Source organism: Bombina bombina, chromosome 9 (assembly GCF_027579735.1).
Source record: "Bombina bombina isolate aBomBom1 chromosome 9, aBomBom1.pri, whole genome shotgun sequence".
Classification (NCBI taxonomy): domain Eukaryota; kingdom Metazoa; phylum Chordata; class Amphibia; order Anura; family Bombinatoridae; genus Bombina; species Bombina bombina.
The window spans coordinates 156,481,286-156,503,250 of NC_069507.1; the positions used below are offsets into that span (position 1 = coordinate 156,481,286).

The following is a 21,965-nucleotide window of genomic DNA, read 5'->3' on the forward strand; positions in this document are numbered from 1 at the left end:
TAACCCTTAACGGGACAGTCAACCTAGAACATTATTTATTTTAAAGAGTATAATATATATATCCCAACACTCAGTATTTAAATGCACCTTCCCGCTTGACACCCTCAACAAACTGCCGCTTCTGAACATAACACAGCCAGTAAATGGTGGCTACATGTGTATGCTCCTGCTAACTGGCTCCCAGCCATGTTCTTCTAAGTAGCTGCAATCATTTGCATCTGCCAGTCAGGACATGAAGAAATATTATTTTTTTTTGAATGTACATTTAAATTTCAAAACGTTTATAATATTTGTCTCCCCATACTTCTAAATGTGCCCCCTGAAAAATGATGCATTACCTGGCCTTTATAGAATACTTTATTGGCAAATTGGATGGGTGTTGAGCCCAGCTCACGACGAGGAGCCAAACCATGAACATCGTTATAGAACTTAACAACACATCCATGTCCTTGGATGGCCACAATAACGCCGTGGGTGACCAAGCCTGGTTTAGCATCTTGGTAACTGGAGATAATCGGTAGTTTTGAGTTAATAAGAGTTTTCTTTCGAGTGAGGATCAACTTTCTGGCTTGAGGATCCACAGTGAGTATCTAGAAAGCAAATATGTTTTGGAAAGAATGAGAAGAGAGGAGACACTGTAGTAAAAATAAAGAAAAATTATGATAAAAAACCCAACCACCATCAACTCAGGTAGTGGTTGCCTGAATTTTTTTTTTTTGATTAACCCCTTGACCCAAAGAGATGTATATATACGTCATGCGGTACTTTGCCCACATTACGTACATATACGTTCTAGCTTCATGAAGCCACAGCAGCCTCAGCTGTAAAGTGACAGCCAAGAGCCGTTGTTCCTGAGCTGCAGGAAGGGGGAGGAAGAGAGCTGCTTGGGAGGGAGATCAAGGAGCTGGAGGGTAATCTCTACACTAAAGCTTAAATTAACCATATAAGCTACCCGATTAACTCCTTCACTGATGGGAATAATAGAAGTGTTGTGCACAGCTGTAATTAACAGCCTTCTAATAATAATAATAATAATAATAATAATAATAAACTATTTTTAAATATGATCACTTTTGGAGGTGAAATGGTGGCATGAAATATACCAGAATGGGCCCAGATCAATACTACTTTAATTATATTTTTGATAGGTAAATAATAAAAAAAAGACTCCATTTCTGTTTAAATGGAGTGAAAGCAAAATGCTAAAAATTCTCTGGTATTTTGGGCAATTTCATCTCTGAAATACCTGGTAGAGAAGGGGTTAAAAATATAAAAAGCAAACAAACAAACAAAATAAAAAAAACATTTAAAGCACAGGCGCCCCAAAAGTTTATTTAATAATGATCCCTATAGTGCAGATTTAATATACTTACCCTGCACCTAAGTGTGCTCCCATTTTTATATTTCTTTTCAGGATGTCGCAGAATGACATCAGCTAAATGTAGTCGAGGTACAAGACCAGTGAGATGCTTTGTGATTTTCACCACCATGCCTACAGGTTCAAGGCTGTCTACAGTTCCCTGGATAAGAACAGAGCGTTAGTTTTTAGAGTCTGCAAGGAATGTGCAGAATATCAAGCACCAACAACTGTTCTTAAAGTGATTGTAAAGTTTAATGAATAAGAGCAATGTAACTAAAAGTAAAATTAAAAACAGGGGCACTTTCATTAATTAAAGGGACAGTCAAGTAAAAAAAAACCTTTCATGATTTAAATAGGGCATGTAGTTTTAAACAACTTTCCACTTTACTTTTATTAAAAATTTTGCTTTGTTCTCTTGGTATTCTTAGTTGAAAGCTAAATATAGGAGGTATATATGCTAATTTCTTAGACCTTGAAGGCTGCCTCTAATCTGAAAGCATTGACAGTTTTTCACCACTAGAGGGCGTTAGCTCATGTGTTTCATATAAAAAACATTGAGCTCAGGCACGTGAAGCTCCTAAGAGCAAGCACTGATTGGCTAAAAATGCAAGTCTGTGAAAAGAACGGAAATAAGGGGGCAGTTTGCAGAGCCATAGATACAAGGTTATCACAGAGGTAAAAAGTATATTATTATAACTGTGTTGGTTATGCAAAATTGGGGAATGGGTAATAAAGGGATTATCTACCTTTTTATAACAAAAAAACTTTTGGTGTTTACTGTCCCTTTAAAAGGGACAGTATACACCAATTTTCATATAACTGCAAGTAATAGACACTACTATAAAGAATAATATGCACAGATACAGATATAAAAATCCAGTATAAAACCGTTTAAAAATTTACTTAGAAGCTTCCAGTTTAGCACTGTTAAAAAGGTTACTGGAACACCCACTGCAAGTGAGAACTATCAAACACTCCCCCGCTCCCTTTGCATATAAAAAGACCCTTTACACAAACAGAAGCAAGTAGGTATATGTCAGTATTCTCCTAAAACTTTGGGCTTGGTTAGGAGTCTGAAAATCAGAGCAATGTTATTTAAAAATAAGGAAAACTATCCATTAAAAAAATTAATGCAGATCATCCGCCCGCAGTGCCTGCTTTCTTTCTTTAACAGAATAAAGGATCCAGCTTCCTCCAATCGTTGTGTGCCCCCTTTGGCGTCCAGCTAGTGAGGCACACAACAATTGGAGGAAGCCGGATCGTCATCAATATGCTAATTAAAGCAGGAGCTGCAGGCGGAGGATCGGCGTCATGTTTACAATAACGCAAAGGTAAGTATTTTAAAAAAATAAGCGTCAGTGTAAAGTTTTATTAATTAAAGTGCTGTTTTAAGATTACTTTTAGTTACCAGGCACTTATTGGATTAAACTTTACAATCACTTTAACAACTCTAAAGCCCAAACACACACACATTTATTCTCTAAACTGTATGTCTGCAGAGTCTGGGTAAAACATTGATTAGGTACTTTAAAACTTAGCTTGTTGATCTGTGGCACATTTACCCCAGGGGTACTAGGGACATAAGCTACTCCAGAACTTGCAGTCTAATATTAAAAAAAGTGTCACAGATAGTGAAAAGTAAATGGTAAGGTGTTCCCACTCTAATAACTGTGAAAGGTTATAGATTAAAAGGACAATAATCACCTCTTGCTCTTGTCCCGTAATCAGAATGCCCATACCTAGTTATTTCCCTCCTCAGCGCACTGTGAAATCTCGCTATATTTCAGTAAACGTTCATGAAATAACAGTAAAGCAAATTGTTACACCGGCACTGATGAAGAAGATGATCCTCTTTTTTTTTTTTTTTTTTTTTAAACATGCAGCTGACAGTATCTGATGGGTAACCGTTCACAAAGCACTTACTACTGTGAGCTAAAAACTACTTTTTACATGTCCATGTGATATTTTCTTGTCAGCTTTTTACAGTTATGCTGCATCAAATGACTGAGTATGAATATTATGTCCCTTTTCAATGTCAGAGTGAAATATTACACATAAAAGTAATTGAGAGTAATAACATTTCTAAAGTATTTCTGTATCTAATCGAATGTAAAAATAAAACCGTAAACTTAATATGAAAAGCTGATATTTTTGCAGATCTAAACACCCAACACAACATTGTCAAGCTTTAAGATACGTCTTATTTTTTATAAAAAATATTTATGTATTTTAGCTAGAGAACACATAAGAAAAGTATGATACTTATAAGGATACTTACTACTAAAAAAAACACTGAATGATGTCACCAGAATGATTAAATATTTATTAGCTTATATATTTTAATACTATGTAACTTTGTTACCTCCACCAGTTGCCCGGCTTGTAGATCACTGTGTCTCAAATAAGGCCCTTCGATCACTTCCCTGCAACCAATGAAACTCCATTGTTATGAGCAAAAACAAAGCCATAACTGATAAACTGACATTTTTATAAACAGATGACTTCTCACAAAATACTATGACTTTTTTTTTATACAATTCTATATTGATTTTTAATAATGTTTAATCTGTCCAGCGAGCAGTTTATTATCACTCTGTGGTAGCAGGGTTTGCAACAATGTATTTAACAATGTTAGACATTGTTGCAAACACTGCTGCCAAGGAGTGCTAAAGACACATGCATACTCCAAAGGCCCTATGAGTCTACTTGGGTACAAAGGATGCCAAGATAATGAAGCAAATCTAATAGAATTAAACAGAGTTTAATTATTTTTATTTGTATGTTCAATCCAAACCAGGAAAGTTTAATCTTAAATTTAAAGGGACACTGAACCCAAATTTTTTATTTTGTGATTCAGATAGAGCGTGCAATTTTAAGCAACTTTCTAATTTACTCCTATTATCAAATTTTTCTTTGTTCTCTTGCTATCTTTATTGAAAAAGAAGGCATCTAAGCTATTTTTTGGTTCAGCCACTGGACAGCACTTGTTTTTATTGGTCGGTTAAATTAATCCACCAATCGGCAAGAACAACCCAGGCTGTTCACAAAAAATGGGCCGGCATCTAAATTACATTCTTGCTTTTCAAATAAAGATACCAAGAGAATGAAGAAAATTTGATAATAGGAGTAAATTAGAAAGTTGCTTAAAATTGCATGCTCTATCTGAATCATGAAAGAAAAAATTTGGGTTCAGTGTCCCTTTAACATTCAATCATATCAAGTTCTACATCACCATGGGAACTTAAAGCGATATTTGTTGTGTAAAATGGGCTCTGCATGCAAGAGCACCCACAGGCTGAAATCTGAATTCAAAAGGTTATGGGGGGGGGGAATCGTTAAATTCCAGAATTTACATAAATGTGAGAACAACCTTTTGTATGTTTAAGTTGTTTTTGTAATCGAATATATTTATGTGCTTATTATATTAAATGTGATGGCAACATATTGTGTAGAATCCTTACACTTTCAATGAAATAAAGTGAATCTCATCCATGGGGCTGAAATCTGTGATGCGTCCAGTGTGTGTTGTGCCTTCTTTAAATTTTTCCATACCCTTGAATTTAGAAACTGAAAGATGATGCTTCTATAAAACAAAAAACAAATACAAAAGAAAATTAACACTTTCAAACTCACAAATTCAACATACAATAAACTATTTCTATATTGCAGCTTTCAGAGTTAGAGCAGTTACTTAAAGGGCCATTAAAATCTAAGTCCAATATACTTACATTATCAAAAATGTGCACATTATTTTTATAAGTAAACTTTCTAAAGCTCCAGCTGGTACTGAGCATGCGCAAAAGTGCACAGTAAATACATATATGCATTTTGCGATTGGCTGATCTCCGTCACATGATACAGGGGGGAGGGAAAATTGGATTAAAGGGACAGTCTAGGCCAAAATAAACTTTCATGATTCAGATAGAGCATGTAATTTTAAACAATTTTCAAATTTACTTTTATCACCAATTTTGCTTTGTTTTCTTGGTATTCTTAGTTGAAAGCTTAACCTAGGCGGTTCATATGCTAATTTCTTAGACCTTGAAGCCCACCTCTTTCAGATCACATTTTAACAGTTTTTCACCACTAGAGGGTGTTAGTTCACGTATTTCATATAGATAACACTGTGCTAGTGCACGAGAAGTTATCTGGGAGCAGGCACTGATTGGCTAGACTGCAAGTCTGTCAAAAGAACTGAAAAAAGGGGTAGTTTGCAGAGGCTTAGATACAAGATTATCACAGAGGTTAAAAGTATATTATTATAACTGTGTTAGTTATGCAAAACTGGGAAATGGGTAATAAAGGGATTATCTATCTTTTAAAACAATAAAAATTCTGGTGTAGACTGTCCCTTTAACTGACATTTGTCAGAAAATATTCTACTGTTCATTTCAGTGCTGCAGCATTGTCCTTTATTGTGTATTTGTCAGTTCTTTAATTCTACTGTATTTACTGGTCCTTTAACATTATTATTTAAATTAAAAACCCTTTGGTTGCACAACATAGCTGTATCTATACCTCCTCTGGAAGCAGAGGGTAAAATGGAGTAAGAACAAGTAAATAAAGTAGATTTGCATAATCAACAAATACATGATAAAAAGAGAATGAAATAGCACTTAGTCTGAACGTTAAATGAGTAGATTTTTTTCAGACAAATTTCAAAGTTATGTTTTATTTTTACTCTTCCTGCATCATGTGACAGCCATCATCCAATCACAAATGCATATATTTTGTGAATTCTTGCACATGCTCAGTAGGAGGTAGAGGCTCAAAAAGTGTAAATATAAAAATACTGTGCACATTTTACTAAGAATTCGAGTTGCATGCTCTATCTGATTGAAATTTTTTTAATTTGGACTTGAGTGTCTCTTTAAAATAACTAACAAAAATTAGAAAAATCTTACAGCATATCATACAGAGATTTGATTTGCTATCCGTACTGGGGCACATCCATTTATTTTTTTATATTTAAAAATTACTTATATTTTCAAAGTATGATCTTCCATTTATATATTATAGCACCACGTTTACTTTGATTTAAATGTAATAACTCCTAACCAAATACTACACTATGCACAGGTGTAATATGTAAATTATTTAATGATGTTTTTATCTTTACAGAAATACATTGTGTAAATTGTTAAGTGTTTGTAACTCACAAATGCAAAACCCAAGGTTGTCTCATCAAGATTAAATATTGCTCCTGCACTCTTATACAAGGCTTTCACAGTGCAGTTTTCCAGCAATGTACCAAGACGGTCACTAGAAAGCTGTTGCAGTTGGTTCCCTGGCTGCAGGAATGATTGACGCAGAGTCAGCCTGATGGTCTTGGAAGATGGGTCAAGCCAAAGGATACAAGCTTTGATCTGTAGAATATAGTTAGAATTATTCTATAAAAACCCAACCAGCAAAACATGAAAAAATATTCAACAACATGATCATCAGTGTCTGCCATCCTTGGCTTGTCTTTATTTATTGTATCCCCTATATTGTGCTGCAGAATTTGTTGGCACATTACACATAAAGATAATAGTATAATTATAAGGAGCCGTATGGACATTTAAAGAAACAGTCAACACAAAAATTGTTATTTTTTAAAAAGATAGATCATGCCTTTACTAACCATTCCCCAGCTTTGCACAACCAACAAGGTTATATTAATTTACTTTACAACCTTTAAACCTCAAAATTTCTGGCTGTTTCTAAGTTTCCAAAGACAGCCCCATGATCACATGCTTTTTATTAGCTCTTCACAACAGGCTACTTCATGTGAGCCATATAGACAATATCAGTGCTCACGCCGTGGGTTCTAACAACACAGCACTAATTGGCTTAAATGCAAGTCAATAGATAATAAATACAAAGTAATGTGATCAGGGTGCTGTCAGAAGATGCTTAGATACAAGGTAATCACAGATATAAAAAGTGTATAAATATAACCATGTTTTCTGTGCAAAACTGGGGAATGGTTAATAAAGGGATTAGCTATCTTTTTAAACAATAAACAAATTTGAGTTGACTGTCCCTATAAACTATAACAAGAAAGCGCTCCTCTTATCATGGAATCATTTGGGGCATTGTAAAAGCATGATTGTCTCCCGCTTCCTTTGTCATTTTTTTGCAAAATCAGTATTAAAGCGTGTTTACAAAATATATATGCAAAAAACATAGCATACAGAAGTATGTAGTATTCAGGTAGACTGAATTTATTAAATAACTACAGTGTTAAAGTTGGTAAGGTATTTGGGATTAGAAACTTTTGCCCAAATAACCAACAATATCCTCCATGTGATGATTTTAGTATTTACTGCATTTTACCCCATGACGACTGGTAGATATCTGCTGCAATGATTACCAAATTCCAGGTTTGGAACATCTTACAGGTCATATGTTCTTCAGTATAAACTGTTCAGAAGCCTGGTTTATAATGTTTATATATTCATATGTTCACCCAAGTTAGTTATAAACAAAGATACAAACCTCTTGACCTGTCTTGTATGCTTTAGACTTCTTTGGCTCAAAGTGCAAGAAGTCCACAATACCAGTGTAGGAAGAAATGAAGGACAACTGGATATTGTCAAGGCAAATCTGCAAAGAGAGAATAAATCAGTATAGTGTTCTCAAGGAAAATTGGTATAGTCTTCTCAAGAGATACTACAGAGTACATACAGTGAGGGAAAAAATTATTTGATCCCCTGCTGATTTTGTTTGTTTGCCCACTTGCAAATAAATTATCAGTCAATAATTTTAATAGTAGGTTTATTTGAATAGTGAAAGACAGAATAACATTTTTTTTAAAAACCCAGAAAACTGCATTTCAAAAAAAGTTATAAAATTGATTTGCATTTTAATGAGTGAAATAAGTATTTAACCACTTTGCAAAACATGATTTAGTGTGACAAAACCCTTGTTGGCAACCACAGAGGTCAGACATTTCTTGTAGTTGGCAACCAGGTTTGCAGATATCTCAGGAGGGATTATGTCCCACTCCTCTTTGCAGATCCTCTCCAAGTCATTATGGTTTCGAGGCTGACGTTTGGCAACTCGAACCTTCAGCTCCCTCCACAGATTTTCTATAGGATTAAGATCTGGAGACTGGCTAGATCACTGCAGGACCTTAATGTGCTTCTTCTTGAGCCACTACTTTGTTGCCTTGACCGTGTGTTTTGAGTCATTGTCATGCTGGAATATCCATCCACAACCCATTTTCAATGCCCTGGCTGAGGGAAGGAGGTTCTCACCCAAGATTTGACTGTACATGGCCCTGTCCATCGTCCCTTTGATGCAGTGAAGTTGTCCTGCCCCCTTAGCAGAAAAACACCCCCAAAGCATAAATGTTTCCACCTCCACGTTTGACGGTGGGGGATGGTGTTCTTGGGGTCAAAGGCAACATTCCTCCTCCGCCAAACACGGCGAGTTAAGTTGATGCCAAAGAGCTCAATTTTGGTCTCATCTGACAACACTTTCACCCAGTTCTCCTCTGAATCATTCAGATGTTCATTGGCAAACTTTAGACGGGTCTGTACATGTGCTTTCTTGAGCAAGGGGACCTTGAGGGCCCTGCAGGATTTCAGTCCTTCACAGAGTGTGTTACCAATTGTTTTCTTGGCAACTATGGTCCCAGCTGCCTTGAGATCATTGACAAGATACTCCCATGTAGTTCTGGGCTGATTCCTCATCGTTCTCATGATCATTGAAACTCCACGAGGTGAGATCTTGCATTGAGCCCCAGATCTAGGGAGATTGAGTTATTTTGGGTTTCTTTCATTTGCGAATAATCACACCAACTGCTGTCACCTTCTCACCAAGCTGCTTGGAGATGGTCTTGTAGCCCATTCCAGCCTTCTGTAGGTCTAAAATCTTGTCCCTGACATCCTTGGACAACTCTTTGGTCTTGGCCATGGTAAAGAGTTTGGAATCTGATTGCTTCTGTGGACATTAAGAGAGTGCTCCTAATCTCAGCTCGTTACCTGTATAAGAGACACCTAGGAGCCAGAAATCTTGCTGATTGATAGGGGATCAAATACTTATTTCACTCATTAAAATGCAAAATTAGCAGGGGATCAAATCATTTTTTCCCCTCACTGTATAAGCCGATATTTGTTTAACTAGACAATTCTCATTTTTTGTCTCTACCTTCTCAATCCGGGCTCTAACAACCAGTCCAGGTAACAGATTATTCAAAGTCCAATTCTGTTCTTCTGTTGCAATGGCAGCAGACACATCAGATGGCGAGATTGAAAGACAGGCAATTCTCCCACTGTTCTTTACTTCTTCAACAACACAATTCAGGTACTGGCCAATCTTTAAAGAAGAACCTGCACATTAAGCATAACTGTAAACACAACGAATGACAAGAACCTACAGCTCAGATAATGTTTTGCAGCCAACTTTTTTATTCATATTGAATAATCTGGAGAATATTTCTCTGTCATAAGGTAGTAGAGAACAGAAATATTTTAAGTAGAATAATGGGTCTACAGAGTTAAAACATACCTTTGCCCATTTGGTTTAAAAAGGCCTGAGCTTTTTGACGTGGCAAAAATGCTTTAGTTCCACTGACACCAATGTCAATGAGGTAGCCATGATCTTCCAAACTGGAAACACACCCAGAAAGCAACTGGAAAGAGAAACAAAAGATAAAGTAACTCACAATTCTAACAGAGAGAAAGGGAAGATTTGAAATTTCAGTTTAAAAGAGAATAAATAACATAATGCATTCAACAGTCCCTACAAACAGGCTAATTTATATCCTACTTTTAGAATTGGTTCCAAACTTTCAACACAAAGCCCTGTTTAAAATCTGCTGTTTTCTTTATTAATATGTTGTTTTTCAGAGTCCATTAGGAAAAAAAAACTAAACTGGTTGTAATAGCAATGCAGCGCATGTTTTAATGCAGAACTGAGCAAATAAAATGTGTAGCTAAATCACTAAAATTCCTATTGTTGGCTGAAGATGCCGCCATCTTTTCAGGAACAGTGCCAAATAATATGAGTATCCCTTTGTGACCAGGTGAAATTTTAAAGGAAATGAATCAGCACTGAGAGGGCAGAAAAGTAACAAATGAAACTTCCAATACTTGGATCCTCAAAAATGTATCTCACTATATGAGGGCTGTGTAATATATGTATACAAAGTATAAGTCTTGTTTAGCATGAATAGAAGATTACAACACATATAGACCATACCATGCCTTTTCGTAAAGATCCGGAAGAAAGCGCCTTGTTGACTAGTTTTGGATTCACTGACAGTTTGACACTGTGGCCGCCTTTTGCTGTAGTATCCAAACTGCTGACTGCGCATCTTATCAGCATCCCTGGGGAATACAGACTAGACAGCGGAGACAAATTCTGAAAACAAAGGGGTTTTGAAATAAAGCATTTAATATTCTATTGTAAGCTTATGGTTATAGTTTACACAAATTCCCAAATAACAAAGGAGAAATCCCTTTTAAAAGGGACATGAAACTATTTTTTTCATTCATAATGGAGATACTTTCCAATTTACTTATTTTACCTAATTTGCTTCTCTCTCTTGGCATCTTTACTTGAAAGTCATACCTAAATAGGGCCAAGGAGCAGCAATGCACTATTGGAAGCTACCTGCACACATATGCTCCCTGACAATGGCTTACTTGGTGTGTTCAGCTAATTCCAAGTAAAGCATTGCTGTTCCTTTAACAAAATAATTCAAAAAGGAAATAAGCAAAGTTGATAAAAAGAAGTAAATTGGAATGTAATTTACAATTGCATGCTCTATATGAATCATGAACAAAAACTTCTGGGTCACTTTAAAGGGACACTGAACCCACATTTTTTCTTTCATGATTCAGATAGAGCAGCAATTTTAAAGGGCCATTATACACTCATTTTTTCTTTGCATAAATGTTTTGTAGATGATCTATTTGTATAACCCATAAAGTTTTTTTTTTTTTAAAAAATGTATAGTTTTGCTTATTTTTAAATAACATTGCTCTGATTTTCAGACTCCTAACCAAGCCCCAAAGTTTTATGAGAATACTGATGTATACCTACTCTAGCTTGCTCCTGTTTGTGTAAGGGGTCTTTTCATATGCAAAAGAATGGGGAGGGGGGAGTGTCTTATTTACCACTTGCAGTGGGCTTTCCTGCTGCCTTTTCAACAGATTTAAACTGACAGCTTCTAAGTAAGTTTTTAAACAGTTTTATACTGGATTTTTATACCAGAATCTGTGCATCTTATTCTTTATAGTAGTGTCTATTACACATGCAGTTATATGAAAATGAGTGTATACTGTCCCTTTAATCAACTTTCTAAATTACTCCTATTATCAATTTTTCTTCATTCTCTTGCTATCTTTATTTAAAAAGCAAGAACGTAAGTTTAGAAGCCGGCCCATTTTTGGTTCACAACCTGGGTTGTTCTTGCTGATTGGTGGCTGTCAGCCACCATTAAACAAGTGCTGTCCAGGGTACTAAACCATAAATTGGCTGGCTCCTTAGCTTAGATGCTTTCTTTTTCAAATAAAAGGTAGCAAGAGAATGAAGAAAGTTTGATAATAGGAGTAAATTAGAAAGTTGCTTAAAATGTCATGCTCTATGGTCAAACACTTATTTAGTGTACATAAGCATAATTAACATACATACCCCACACCATTGCAAATTGTGGCGCCAAAAAGTGAATAAAACGATGTCTGTGGAACGCAAGCCTGTGTTCCACTAGATTATCAGACCAGAAGTTACAATCTAGTGATTACACTGATCTAAACACCCAGAAAGTGTGTGTGATATTTAAAACATGAGGATGTTGATTTACTAGCGTTATATGCACAGTTTGGAGGTTAAAGTGAAAGTCAATCCTAGCATTGTACAAACGCTAGGATTGACTAGTGAAACAAATACAGGGGGCTTTCATTCATGAAGTATATAAGATACTTCATGTAGAAAGCTCCTTTGTTTCAACCGATCGCCGTTCTTAGCTGCTTCAGCAGCCCACGGCAAAAAAAAAATTTTGCTAAGAGGTGACGTTTTCACCTCTTAGCCAATAGCTGTGTGGTAAATCTGGTATTTACCGCACGGCTATTGGCTAAGAGGTGAAAACGTGGGCTGCTGTAGCAGCTAAGAACAGCGATCTGTTGAAACAAATAAAGGAGCTTTCTACATGAAGTATCTTATACTTCATGAATGAAAGTCCCCTTTATTTGTTTCAATAGTCAATCCTAGCGTTTGTACAAAGCTAGGATTGACTTTCCCTTTAAGAATGTTAAAATATGATTGTAGCAAAACCGGAAGTGACCAGTAACTTCCAGGCTGATAATCTAGTGGAACACAGGCTTGCGTTCCACAGACATCTGTTTATTCACTTTTTGGCACCACAATTTGCAATGGTGTGGGGTATGTATGTTAATTATGCTTATGTACACTATATAACTGTTTGACCACTGTTTTTTGTTCTGAAGAAGGGGTTAAGTTTGACCCCGAAACGTCAATAAATTTGAACTGTTTATTCAAAAAATTATGAGTGCACATTCTTATTGGTATATATATATATATATTTCTAATTTACTCCTATTATTAATACTTTGTTCGTTTGGTTTAGCACCTAGGTAGTGCTTGTCGATTGGTGGCTAAATGTAGACAAATAGTGTTATTTAACTCCTTACCTCCAAAGGCCTTTCCTTTTCCACCTGTTCATTAAGGAGTTTTGTATATGCATCACAAATGTATGTTGCATGGACAAATCCTGTAAGCCCATATGGAAGACTGACAACCAGTTCAAAATCCTTAGCTTCCTTAACACATCCAAGGAACAGCATCTCTACATTTAGATTCTGAAACAAAAGAGGCAGACAGGTGAACAAAACAGTGAAGTGGATGTGTCTTCTATATGATCTTTAAAGGAACAGTAAAGTCAGAATTCAACTTCCATAATACAGAGCATGCAACTTAAAAGGGACACTGAACCCACATTTTTTCTTTCGTGATTCAGATAGAGCATGCAATTTTAAGCAACTTTTTAATTTACTTCTATTATCAATTTTTCTTCGTTCTTTTGCCATCTTTATTTGAAAAAGAAGGCATCTAAGCTAAGGAGCCAGGAATTTTTTGGTGTAGAACCATGGACAGCAATTTTTTTATTGGTGCTGTCCAATCAGCAAGGACAACCCAGGTTGTTTACTAAAAATGGGCCGGCATCTAAACTTACATTCTTGCTTTTCAAATAAACATACCAAGAGAATGAAGAAAATTTGTTATTAGGAGTAAATTAGAAAGTTGCTTAAAATTGCGTGCTCTATCTGAATCACGAAAGAACAAATTCGGGTTCAGTGTCCCTTTAACACAACTTTCCAATTTACTTCTATTATCTAGCTTGCTTCCTTCTCTTAGGCTTAGATATTAGCCTAACCAGGTTTATCTTTCAACAAAGAATACCAAGAACAAAGCAAATGTGATAGTTGTTAAAATAGCATGCCTTTAAACATGCTAACTATTTTTCAAGCAAAAAAAATGTTTTGTGTTAATTCTATTTATTTTGAAGATAACCGGTGCATCGCTATATACAGTGGGGACTTAAAGTGAATGTCAACTTTCATGATAAAAAAAAGCTATTAAAAACAGGGGCACTCTCATTCATGAAAGTTTACATTGCACCGGATTTTACAAATACTTACCACCTTCTCCTGAAAAGCCGGATCGCTGGTCCCATGCCTGCAGGTCCTCTGTACTTCGTCAGCAAAGACGAAACCGGCTCTCTCCAATCAAGGCTTCCCCCCAGGAGCGTTCATATGGTGAGGCCATGCCGTGATTGGAGGAAGCCGGTTTCGTCATTGCTGTGTAAGTACAGTAGGAAGAAGCAGGCGAGGGGGAAATCAGCGATCCGGCGTTTCAGGAGAAGAAGGAAAAAAACGGGCACTTTATCATTAAAAGTTTACATTCACTTTATAGCGACATTGAAGTGCAAAAATTGCATGCTCTAATTCGGGGTGTTGGCAAAATTGCAGATATTATTAGGCCAGTGCTGTAACAAGAGTAAGGAGTATCTTTTGCGCATGCATTAGCAACGGCATGGTTGTTCTGATCATTCAAGCAACACATGCGCATACAGAGCTCCCATTGCTATTGTATTATTTACAATTGAGCCGACTGATGAGCGTCACGCATACGCATTAAAAAAAAAAATAAGTTCATCTAAATGGGCTGGCATAACATGTGCACCAATTTAACAAATAGATTTATAACAGAAACGTTACACAAATACTTTTTTAATGGCAAAGATTAAATATATGGCATTTGATTAGTTAAGGTTTACCATCACTTTAATATAACCACAAGTGAATGCCTGAAATATGCCCAGTGAATTGCAGACATTAAAAGGTTTCATGGAGGTCATATACTATTCTTATAAGTCTACTAACAATGCTGTGGTAGAACAGAACATAAAACCATAGGTTAAACAACAGATACATTTTCTCTCTTTCAGTTAAGGTTTTTAACCTTTTGTCCTATACAGTGTAGAATTTATAATGACCAAAGTATCCTTCCCAACCTTTTGGGCCTTCACATTCTTATATTACCCCTTTGCAATGGCTGCCATAACCTGTACGTTAGCCGTTGCTAGGGCTTTAAGTTTTTTTTCTTTTGACAAGGAAGCTTTATGACGGCTAAATCCTTACAAAAGCTTCAAAGAAAGACAAAACCATGGAGTTGGGCACACAAACCTTAAACATCAGAAGCTCCACAGGTTTATCCTTAGTAGTGGACTTTGGTTCCTTATCATATTGGGTAATTTTAAATGTCTCATTAACCTTCTTTTTTCTTTTTGCTTTATGCTCATCTTCATCTTCATGGTGTGTCTATGTAATAACAAGAAAAAAAAAAAAGCCTGATACAATTATTCACATTTATTATTTTACATAACTATCAAGTACAGATAGGATCATACATGTTGTACGTTTATTTTACCTGCTGTATACAAAAAGCTCTAAGCGGATAGATGAAAATACATAGATGCCATAATGGGAATATATTTTAACTCCTGTTTAGGTGTATATATATATATATATATATATATATATATATATATATATATATATATATATAAAATTATATCAATATATAACTATACAGTAAATATATATATATATATATATATATATATATATATATATATATATATGTGTGTATAAGGATTCTGGGTAAGATATGCAAATTAGGTTCTTAATGACGTACCTTTTTACTTCAAGTCTGCTTTTCAGCAGATTCCCTTTATGCCAAAGCATCGCTGTTCACACAGCTTATAAGCTTAGCTAGGGTTAGTGCAGTGATTCATAACCATCCCAGGACAGACTGTTTTGTGGTTTTTGCCACTATATTTACACACAGGTACATATGAATGAATAATAAAAGCACAATTACTATTTCAGTTTATTTTGGAGTATAGTGATGCGTTTATATTAGTTTTGTTTGCTCCACTGGGGATGGCAATTCTGCTGCCTATGAAACCCCACGCCAAAAATGTAAGCCATGGCTTCAAAAATGCCTTCATAGTGCAGCCGGCTCCAAAATAAAAATGTGTCAACTGCTGTATTAGCAAATGGGTTGTCACTTTAAACAAGACAAAATAAAAAAAGCAGATTACAAGTTGAAAAGTCAATAATAATGAACTTCTACTAAAGTTACAAAGCTTGACAAATCTGTGTCTTACTTTTTTGGGGGGGATTATTCTACATAGATCCCCAATATGCAATTATTTTCTAGGTATAACTTTTACATTCACTTCTATTATCAAATTTACTTTGTTCTCTTGGTATCCTTTGTTGCAGAGAATATATAGGTAGGCTCAGGTGCAGCAAAGCATTGCTGGGAGCTAGCTAGCAATTGGTGGCTGCACATATATGCATGGTCATTGGTTCCCTGGTGTGTTGAGCTACTGTACCTTCCAGTAGTGGATTACTGTTCATGAGCCTACTTCTAAAAAAAAGACACCAAGAGAACAAAGCAAGTTTGATAATAAAAGTAACATGGAAAATGTCATGTTCTATCTGAATAATGACCCCCCCCTTCTTTACTTCCTTTCTTTAAATGTATTTAATAGCATTCAGTATGTATAAGACAGGATAACAATTGTCTTGCTACTTACAGAAAATAAGTTGTCATTTTCCTTAGGCCTTTTTTTAATGGATACTTCCTCAGTTTTTTTCTGGGTACCACCACGAGGGAAACTTTCTTCCATGTCTTCTGTGTTTCAAGACTGTTTACAAAAAGTGGAAAAAATGAGTTGGTCCAATTCGAGAACTGATTATATGTTGTAAAAAAAGGGGGATTTTGGGCTAGAACAAAACTCAGGAGGAAAAAAAAAAAAAAAGGTTTTACCTATGTTTAAAGGGAAAGCCTCAGAATATTTTAAAGTACACTGAAAAACAATTCAGATTTACTACAAATTAAAGGGACGTTAGATGCCTGTTGCCTTTCTGTAAAAATTGTACTTTGCTCCACGCTCCCTAGAGAGGCTAATAGGCAAAATCTGTAAAAAGGGTTTTCAAAATGCTGCATTTGCAGATTTCCGAAATTGCTTTCTGGCCTCATAGGGAGAGTGGGAAAAGAACATGCTTTACACAAAAGCAAGAGGCGTTGAAGGTCCATTTAAAAAGCATATATAGACAATGCAGCACATTGTTACAACTTTCTGAACACTAATCAGAAGAATTAAAAGGGACACAGAACTGATGCAAAACCGATAATGAATCGCTTTTAATCCACTCTTGAGGAAGGAAGTCAAAGTTAAAGGTAAGGTAAAGTTTCTAGTTATTAAATCCATATATTGAAAGTAATTTTCAAAAATAAGGTAGTCGCTAACTTAGTTTTGTGTTACATTATTTATTTTACCTGTAATCCAAACTTTTTATTTCAAACCGTTTGATTAAATTCTCCTCCCCCATGCCACTTCCGTGTTTATCTCTCTGATTACACCAAGCGTTCTCACCCCTTTGTTTTCGTCAGCGCAATGCGCGTTCAGAGTCAGAATCGTATGCGCATGCGCCACTTCCCCCGCTGCCAGATACATTGTTCCGATTGTTTCAATTACAGCAATAATTTTCTCCAAAAAAAAAGATATTTATTCTTTATGTCGCGGTTGATTCTAAACATACAGAGCTTGATATCTTACCCACACTTGCGGCGCGATCTTTGAACTGCTTAGAATGAATCAAAACAAAACGATCGCTACACCGCTAGCACTGCGCATGCGCTACTCGCGAACGAGCACAGGTTGAAGTGGGTTGTGTCGAGTCCGGCGCATGCGCACAGCCGGCGAGTGACGTCGGAATTGATGGGCTAAACCCCTGAAGGGGAAACTGCCGATTGGAGAGTAAGATAGCAAGCGGATGTCAATCAAATAAACAAAAATGTCGGGCGGACGAAAGATTTGAGTATGGACAATGTTTGAAAGGTAGAGAAAGGTAGATTTCGGGTTGATAATTTCAAAATGATGAATGAAACTTATGTTTTTTTTTTATACTAGTACACATAGCGTTAAGTAGTGTGATCAACTTTACCTTACCTTTAACCTTTTACGATTAAAACAAAGCATTAAATCTACCTCTTTCTATTTGTAGCCTTCATTGAAACTTATCTTCTTTCCACCTAGGTAGGTTCAGGGATATAACATTGCTACATTCTTGCAAACGATGCCGTCATATAGTGCTCAACACACATGCATATTCCTGAGCGTGCTTATGTATGCCCTTATGGAAAGGGGCCATGTTTCAGAAGGATACCAGGGGAACCAAGTAAATTAACAAAAAGCAGGATTTTAAAGTGAAGGTAAATCCAAGCGTTTAACAAACGCTAGGATTTAGCATCACTAAAAACTAGGGGTGTTTCATTCATCAACCATGTAAAAAAGGGTGCTAAATGCACCCTTTCAGTGCAAATGCACAGCGCTAAATTCAGCTGCTCCAGCTGTTCACGGCACAACGAACTCCTTCTATGAGGCAACGTTTGCACCTCTGAACCAATAGCAGTGCGTCTCAACTGACATGGTTTCTGTACGCACGCACCGCTATTGGTTCAGAGGTGCAAGGGGCAACTCATTGGTAGATCATTGTTGTGCCGTGGGCGGCCAGAGCCGCTGAATTTAGCACTGTGCAACAGCACAGAAAGGGTCAGTTTAGCACCCTTTTTCGCACTTGTTGATGAATGAAACTACACTTTATTTTTAGTGATAGTAAATCCTAGCATTTGTTAAACGCTTGAATTTACCATCATTTTAAATAAAATACTTTTTGTAGAAAAATCGATCTAAAGATAGTTTCTATTCAAGATACATTATAATCCAAAGGTTATTCATCGTGAAATATAGATTTGTTTTAATGATATAGCAAGATGGTGTATATTCATGGCTGTAATGTTTGTTTGTTTTTGGTAAACTAATCCATTCACAATGTCATGCTCTCACAGAAGTATCTATCACATTATTTTTTCTATCTTGAAGTTATTATCACTTATTAGTATTGTGGTTCTCAAAACCGTGAATTTGCATCTGCAGAAATAACATGCCCCTTCTTCATAGTAAAAAAACTATAAAATTAACATACAGAGTTAATAGATAGACCTTAAAAGGGACATAATCATGAAAGATAACTATAGAGTTTCAAATAGAGCATACAATTTTCAGATTTACTCATATTATTAGATTTGCTTAAAGTGAATGTAAACTTTGATGAGATAGTGCATGTTTTGAAAAATAATATTAAAAAGAGCGGCACTTTCATTCATCAAAGTTTACATTGCAGTGGATTTTACAAATACTTACCCTTTTCTCCTGAAACGCCAGATCGCCAATCCCCCGCCTGCAGGTCCTTTGTACTTAGGGACAGGAGAAGTGGACCGAGCGCTACACCCAGGGCCTTAAGCTTACTAACTATATAGCCTCCTAGTAGGCTAACAATACAAAAGTTAAAATGGGGAGAGAGTAAGGTCCTTTGTACTTAGTCAGCAATGACGAAACCGGCTTCCTCCAATCACAGCTTCCCCCCGCCAGGAGCGTCCATTTGGTGAGGCTATGCCGTGATTGGAGGAAGCCATATTTGTAAAATCCGCTGCAATGTAAACTTTGATGAATGAAAGTGCCCCTGTTTTCAATAGTATTTTTAAAAAAATCCGGGCGCTCTTTCATCAAAGTTTACATTCACTTTAATTCTCTTTTAATCCTTGTTGAAGGAGAGCAAATGCTCTACTGGGGCCTAGCTGAATACATTGGTTAAGACAGTGACAAGCAGCTAGCTCACAGTAGTGCATTGCTTCTGAGCCTACCTATGCAGGTTTTTCAACAATGGATAACAACAAAACAAAGCAGATTAGATAAGAGAAGTCAATTGGAACATTGTAAGAAATTGCATGTTCTTTCTGAATCATGAAAGTTTAATTTTGTCTTTACCGTCACTGTAATGCCATTACTCCCCTGCAAAGCTATGTACACATTATCAGCCCATACTAAGTTTCAAGAAGCTCACTGAATAGATTATTTGGAGCGGAATAGATTTGCACAAGGACCTAAGTGTGAGGAGTGTGGGGCAAGCATTACAAATGAATAATAATATTATTGTTTTAGTCAAATAAAACTATTTCAATTGTTATTAATGTAATCATTATTTTTCTCCTTCCAATAAAGTACAGGCGAAAAGTTGATCAAATATGAATGATTAATCAATTAAATTGGAGATAGTTCACGTCCAAATAATGTCATTAATTTCAATTATCTATTTATGTATGTCTGACATAACCAAATCAGCAATGGTTTGATATAACTGGAAAAATAATCTAAAAACGTATTATTCTAAAAATGAAAACCATGATTTAAAATCGGTCTTACTGACTAGTGATTTAAATTGTGATTTAAATCAAATCCACCCTGACAATAAGTAAACAGGAATATTTTTAAAACTGAAAACTATCTGAATCTATATTTTAATGTATTGTATACTTGTAAAGCGTGGCTAATCAACCGTAAGGGTCTCAACACGCTGCTCATTTTATCGACCTCGGAAGGATGAAAGGCTGAGTAGACCTCGTCGGGGATCGAACCTTCAACCTACAGAGCTCAGCCACAGTGCATTAGCTGAGCTATCTGTCCATGTCACTTTAATGCAAAACTAAGTTCTACATTGTGCATGCGGGGGAAGTGGGGAACGCTATTGATTTCATTAATCAGGTACAATCAGGAGAGCATTATTGATTCCATATACTAATATGCAATCAGGAAAACTATTGATTCTACATATTACTTACACTCAGGTTTATATGAAGTAAGTCAAACATTATTGATACTATGGGCTCGATTTATCAAGCCCCTATGGCTGCAAGTTCTCACAAGAACTTGCTCGCCGTGATTTATCAAGCAGCGGTCACCAGACCGCTGCTTCACTAAGCTCTTCGCCACCTTTAAGGTGGCGAAATTCAATCTCCTCGGTCAGACTGACAGCTCCTGCCCGCACGTGATTGGCTGTGCGCGGGCAGGGGGCGGGATTGCATGCGAGCACAAAATTGCGCTCGTGTGCAATGTTAATTAACTGCGGGTAATTTTGCCCCGCCACAGGCGAGCTGAGGCGTACAGGGGTGCATATACGTGCCCCTGTACGTCTCAGCTGTGATAAATCTAGCCCTATGTATTACATACAGTTAAAAGATTGTTACTGATTAAAAGAATAACACGCATTTGGGGAATATTGTTTATACATATTGCATAGTCAGGAGAATGTTATTGGTTCAAGGTATAAGAAACTTTTATAGGATTGTTAAGAATTCTATGCGTTACTTAGGGAGAATGTCACATATTCTATGTATTGTGTAGAATGGAACATTACTGATTCTGAACTCCCAGAGGTGGCAGTGAGGTAAAGCCTAGTCTAAAGTGCCTGTTAGCAGATATGTTTAAAGGTACATTAACCCAAAAAATTTCTTTCATGGTTCAGATAGAGAATACAATTTTAAACAGCTTTCTAATTTACTGCTATTATCTAATCTGTTTCATTCTCTTGGTATAATTTGTTGAAGGAGCAGCAATGCACTACTAGTTGCTAACTGAACACATGGGTGAGCCAATCACATTCAATATATATATGCAGCCACCAATAAACAGCTAGAATCTAGTTTCTCTGCTGCTCATGAACTCGCCTAGATAAAACTTTCAGCAAATGATAACAAGAGAAGGAAGCAAATTAAATAATAGAAGTAATTGGAAAGTCGTTTAAAATTGTATTCTCTATGTAAAACATGAAAGAAAATGTTTGGGTTTCATGTCCCTTTAAATAAAACCAAGGCATAGCCTGATAAATAATAGACCCCTCTTTTGGCTTTAACGTGCAGATTTTTTCTAAACGCATTAGAAGGTAAAGGGTTTATGCATTGCTGTCACTACTGTATTGATTTCTACTGTTACCGTAAATGTTTTCTCCAGATATAAATGTCGGTCTCCCTCACAGCAACACGCACCAATCACACGCACGTGCGGCCTTCCATACTAATGATCCGGAAGTGTTAAAGTTTCCAGGTCAACAAACTGTCCGAACTTCCTGTCGCTGAAAGAAACGTCAGATGAGTCACCTTCCCCATTCAGTAAAGCAACCAG

At 36.3% G+C, this 21,965-nt stretch overlaps 1 protein-coding gene across 1 annotated transcript in view; it reads right to left on the reverse strand.

Moving 5' to 3' along the window:
• PDCD11 (programmed cell death 11) overlaps positions 1 to 21,885 on the reverse strand; it is a gene marked incomplete at its 3' end in the record, with an annotated part of 141,216 nt that extends 119,331 nt beyond the window's left edge. Inside the window, 13 exon segments of the mRNA XM_053692449.1 lie at positions 339 to 590; positions 1,374 to 1,520; positions 3,723 to 3,783; positions 4,822 to 4,943; positions 6,520 to 6,726; positions 7,841 to 7,948; positions 9,497 to 9,678; positions 9,857 to 9,980; positions 10,550 to 10,711; positions 13,003 to 13,170; positions 15,058 to 15,192; positions 16,479 to 16,589; positions 21,777 to 21,885. Coding sequence (XP_053548424.1) covers positions 339 to 590; positions 1,374 to 1,520; positions 3,723 to 3,783; positions 4,822 to 4,943; positions 6,520 to 6,726; positions 7,841 to 7,948; positions 9,497 to 9,678; positions 9,857 to 9,980; positions 10,550 to 10,711; positions 13,003 to 13,170; positions 15,058 to 15,192; positions 16,479 to 16,571 — 1,761 coding nt within the window.
• Positions 21,886 to 21,965: the final 80 nt, after the last annotated feature.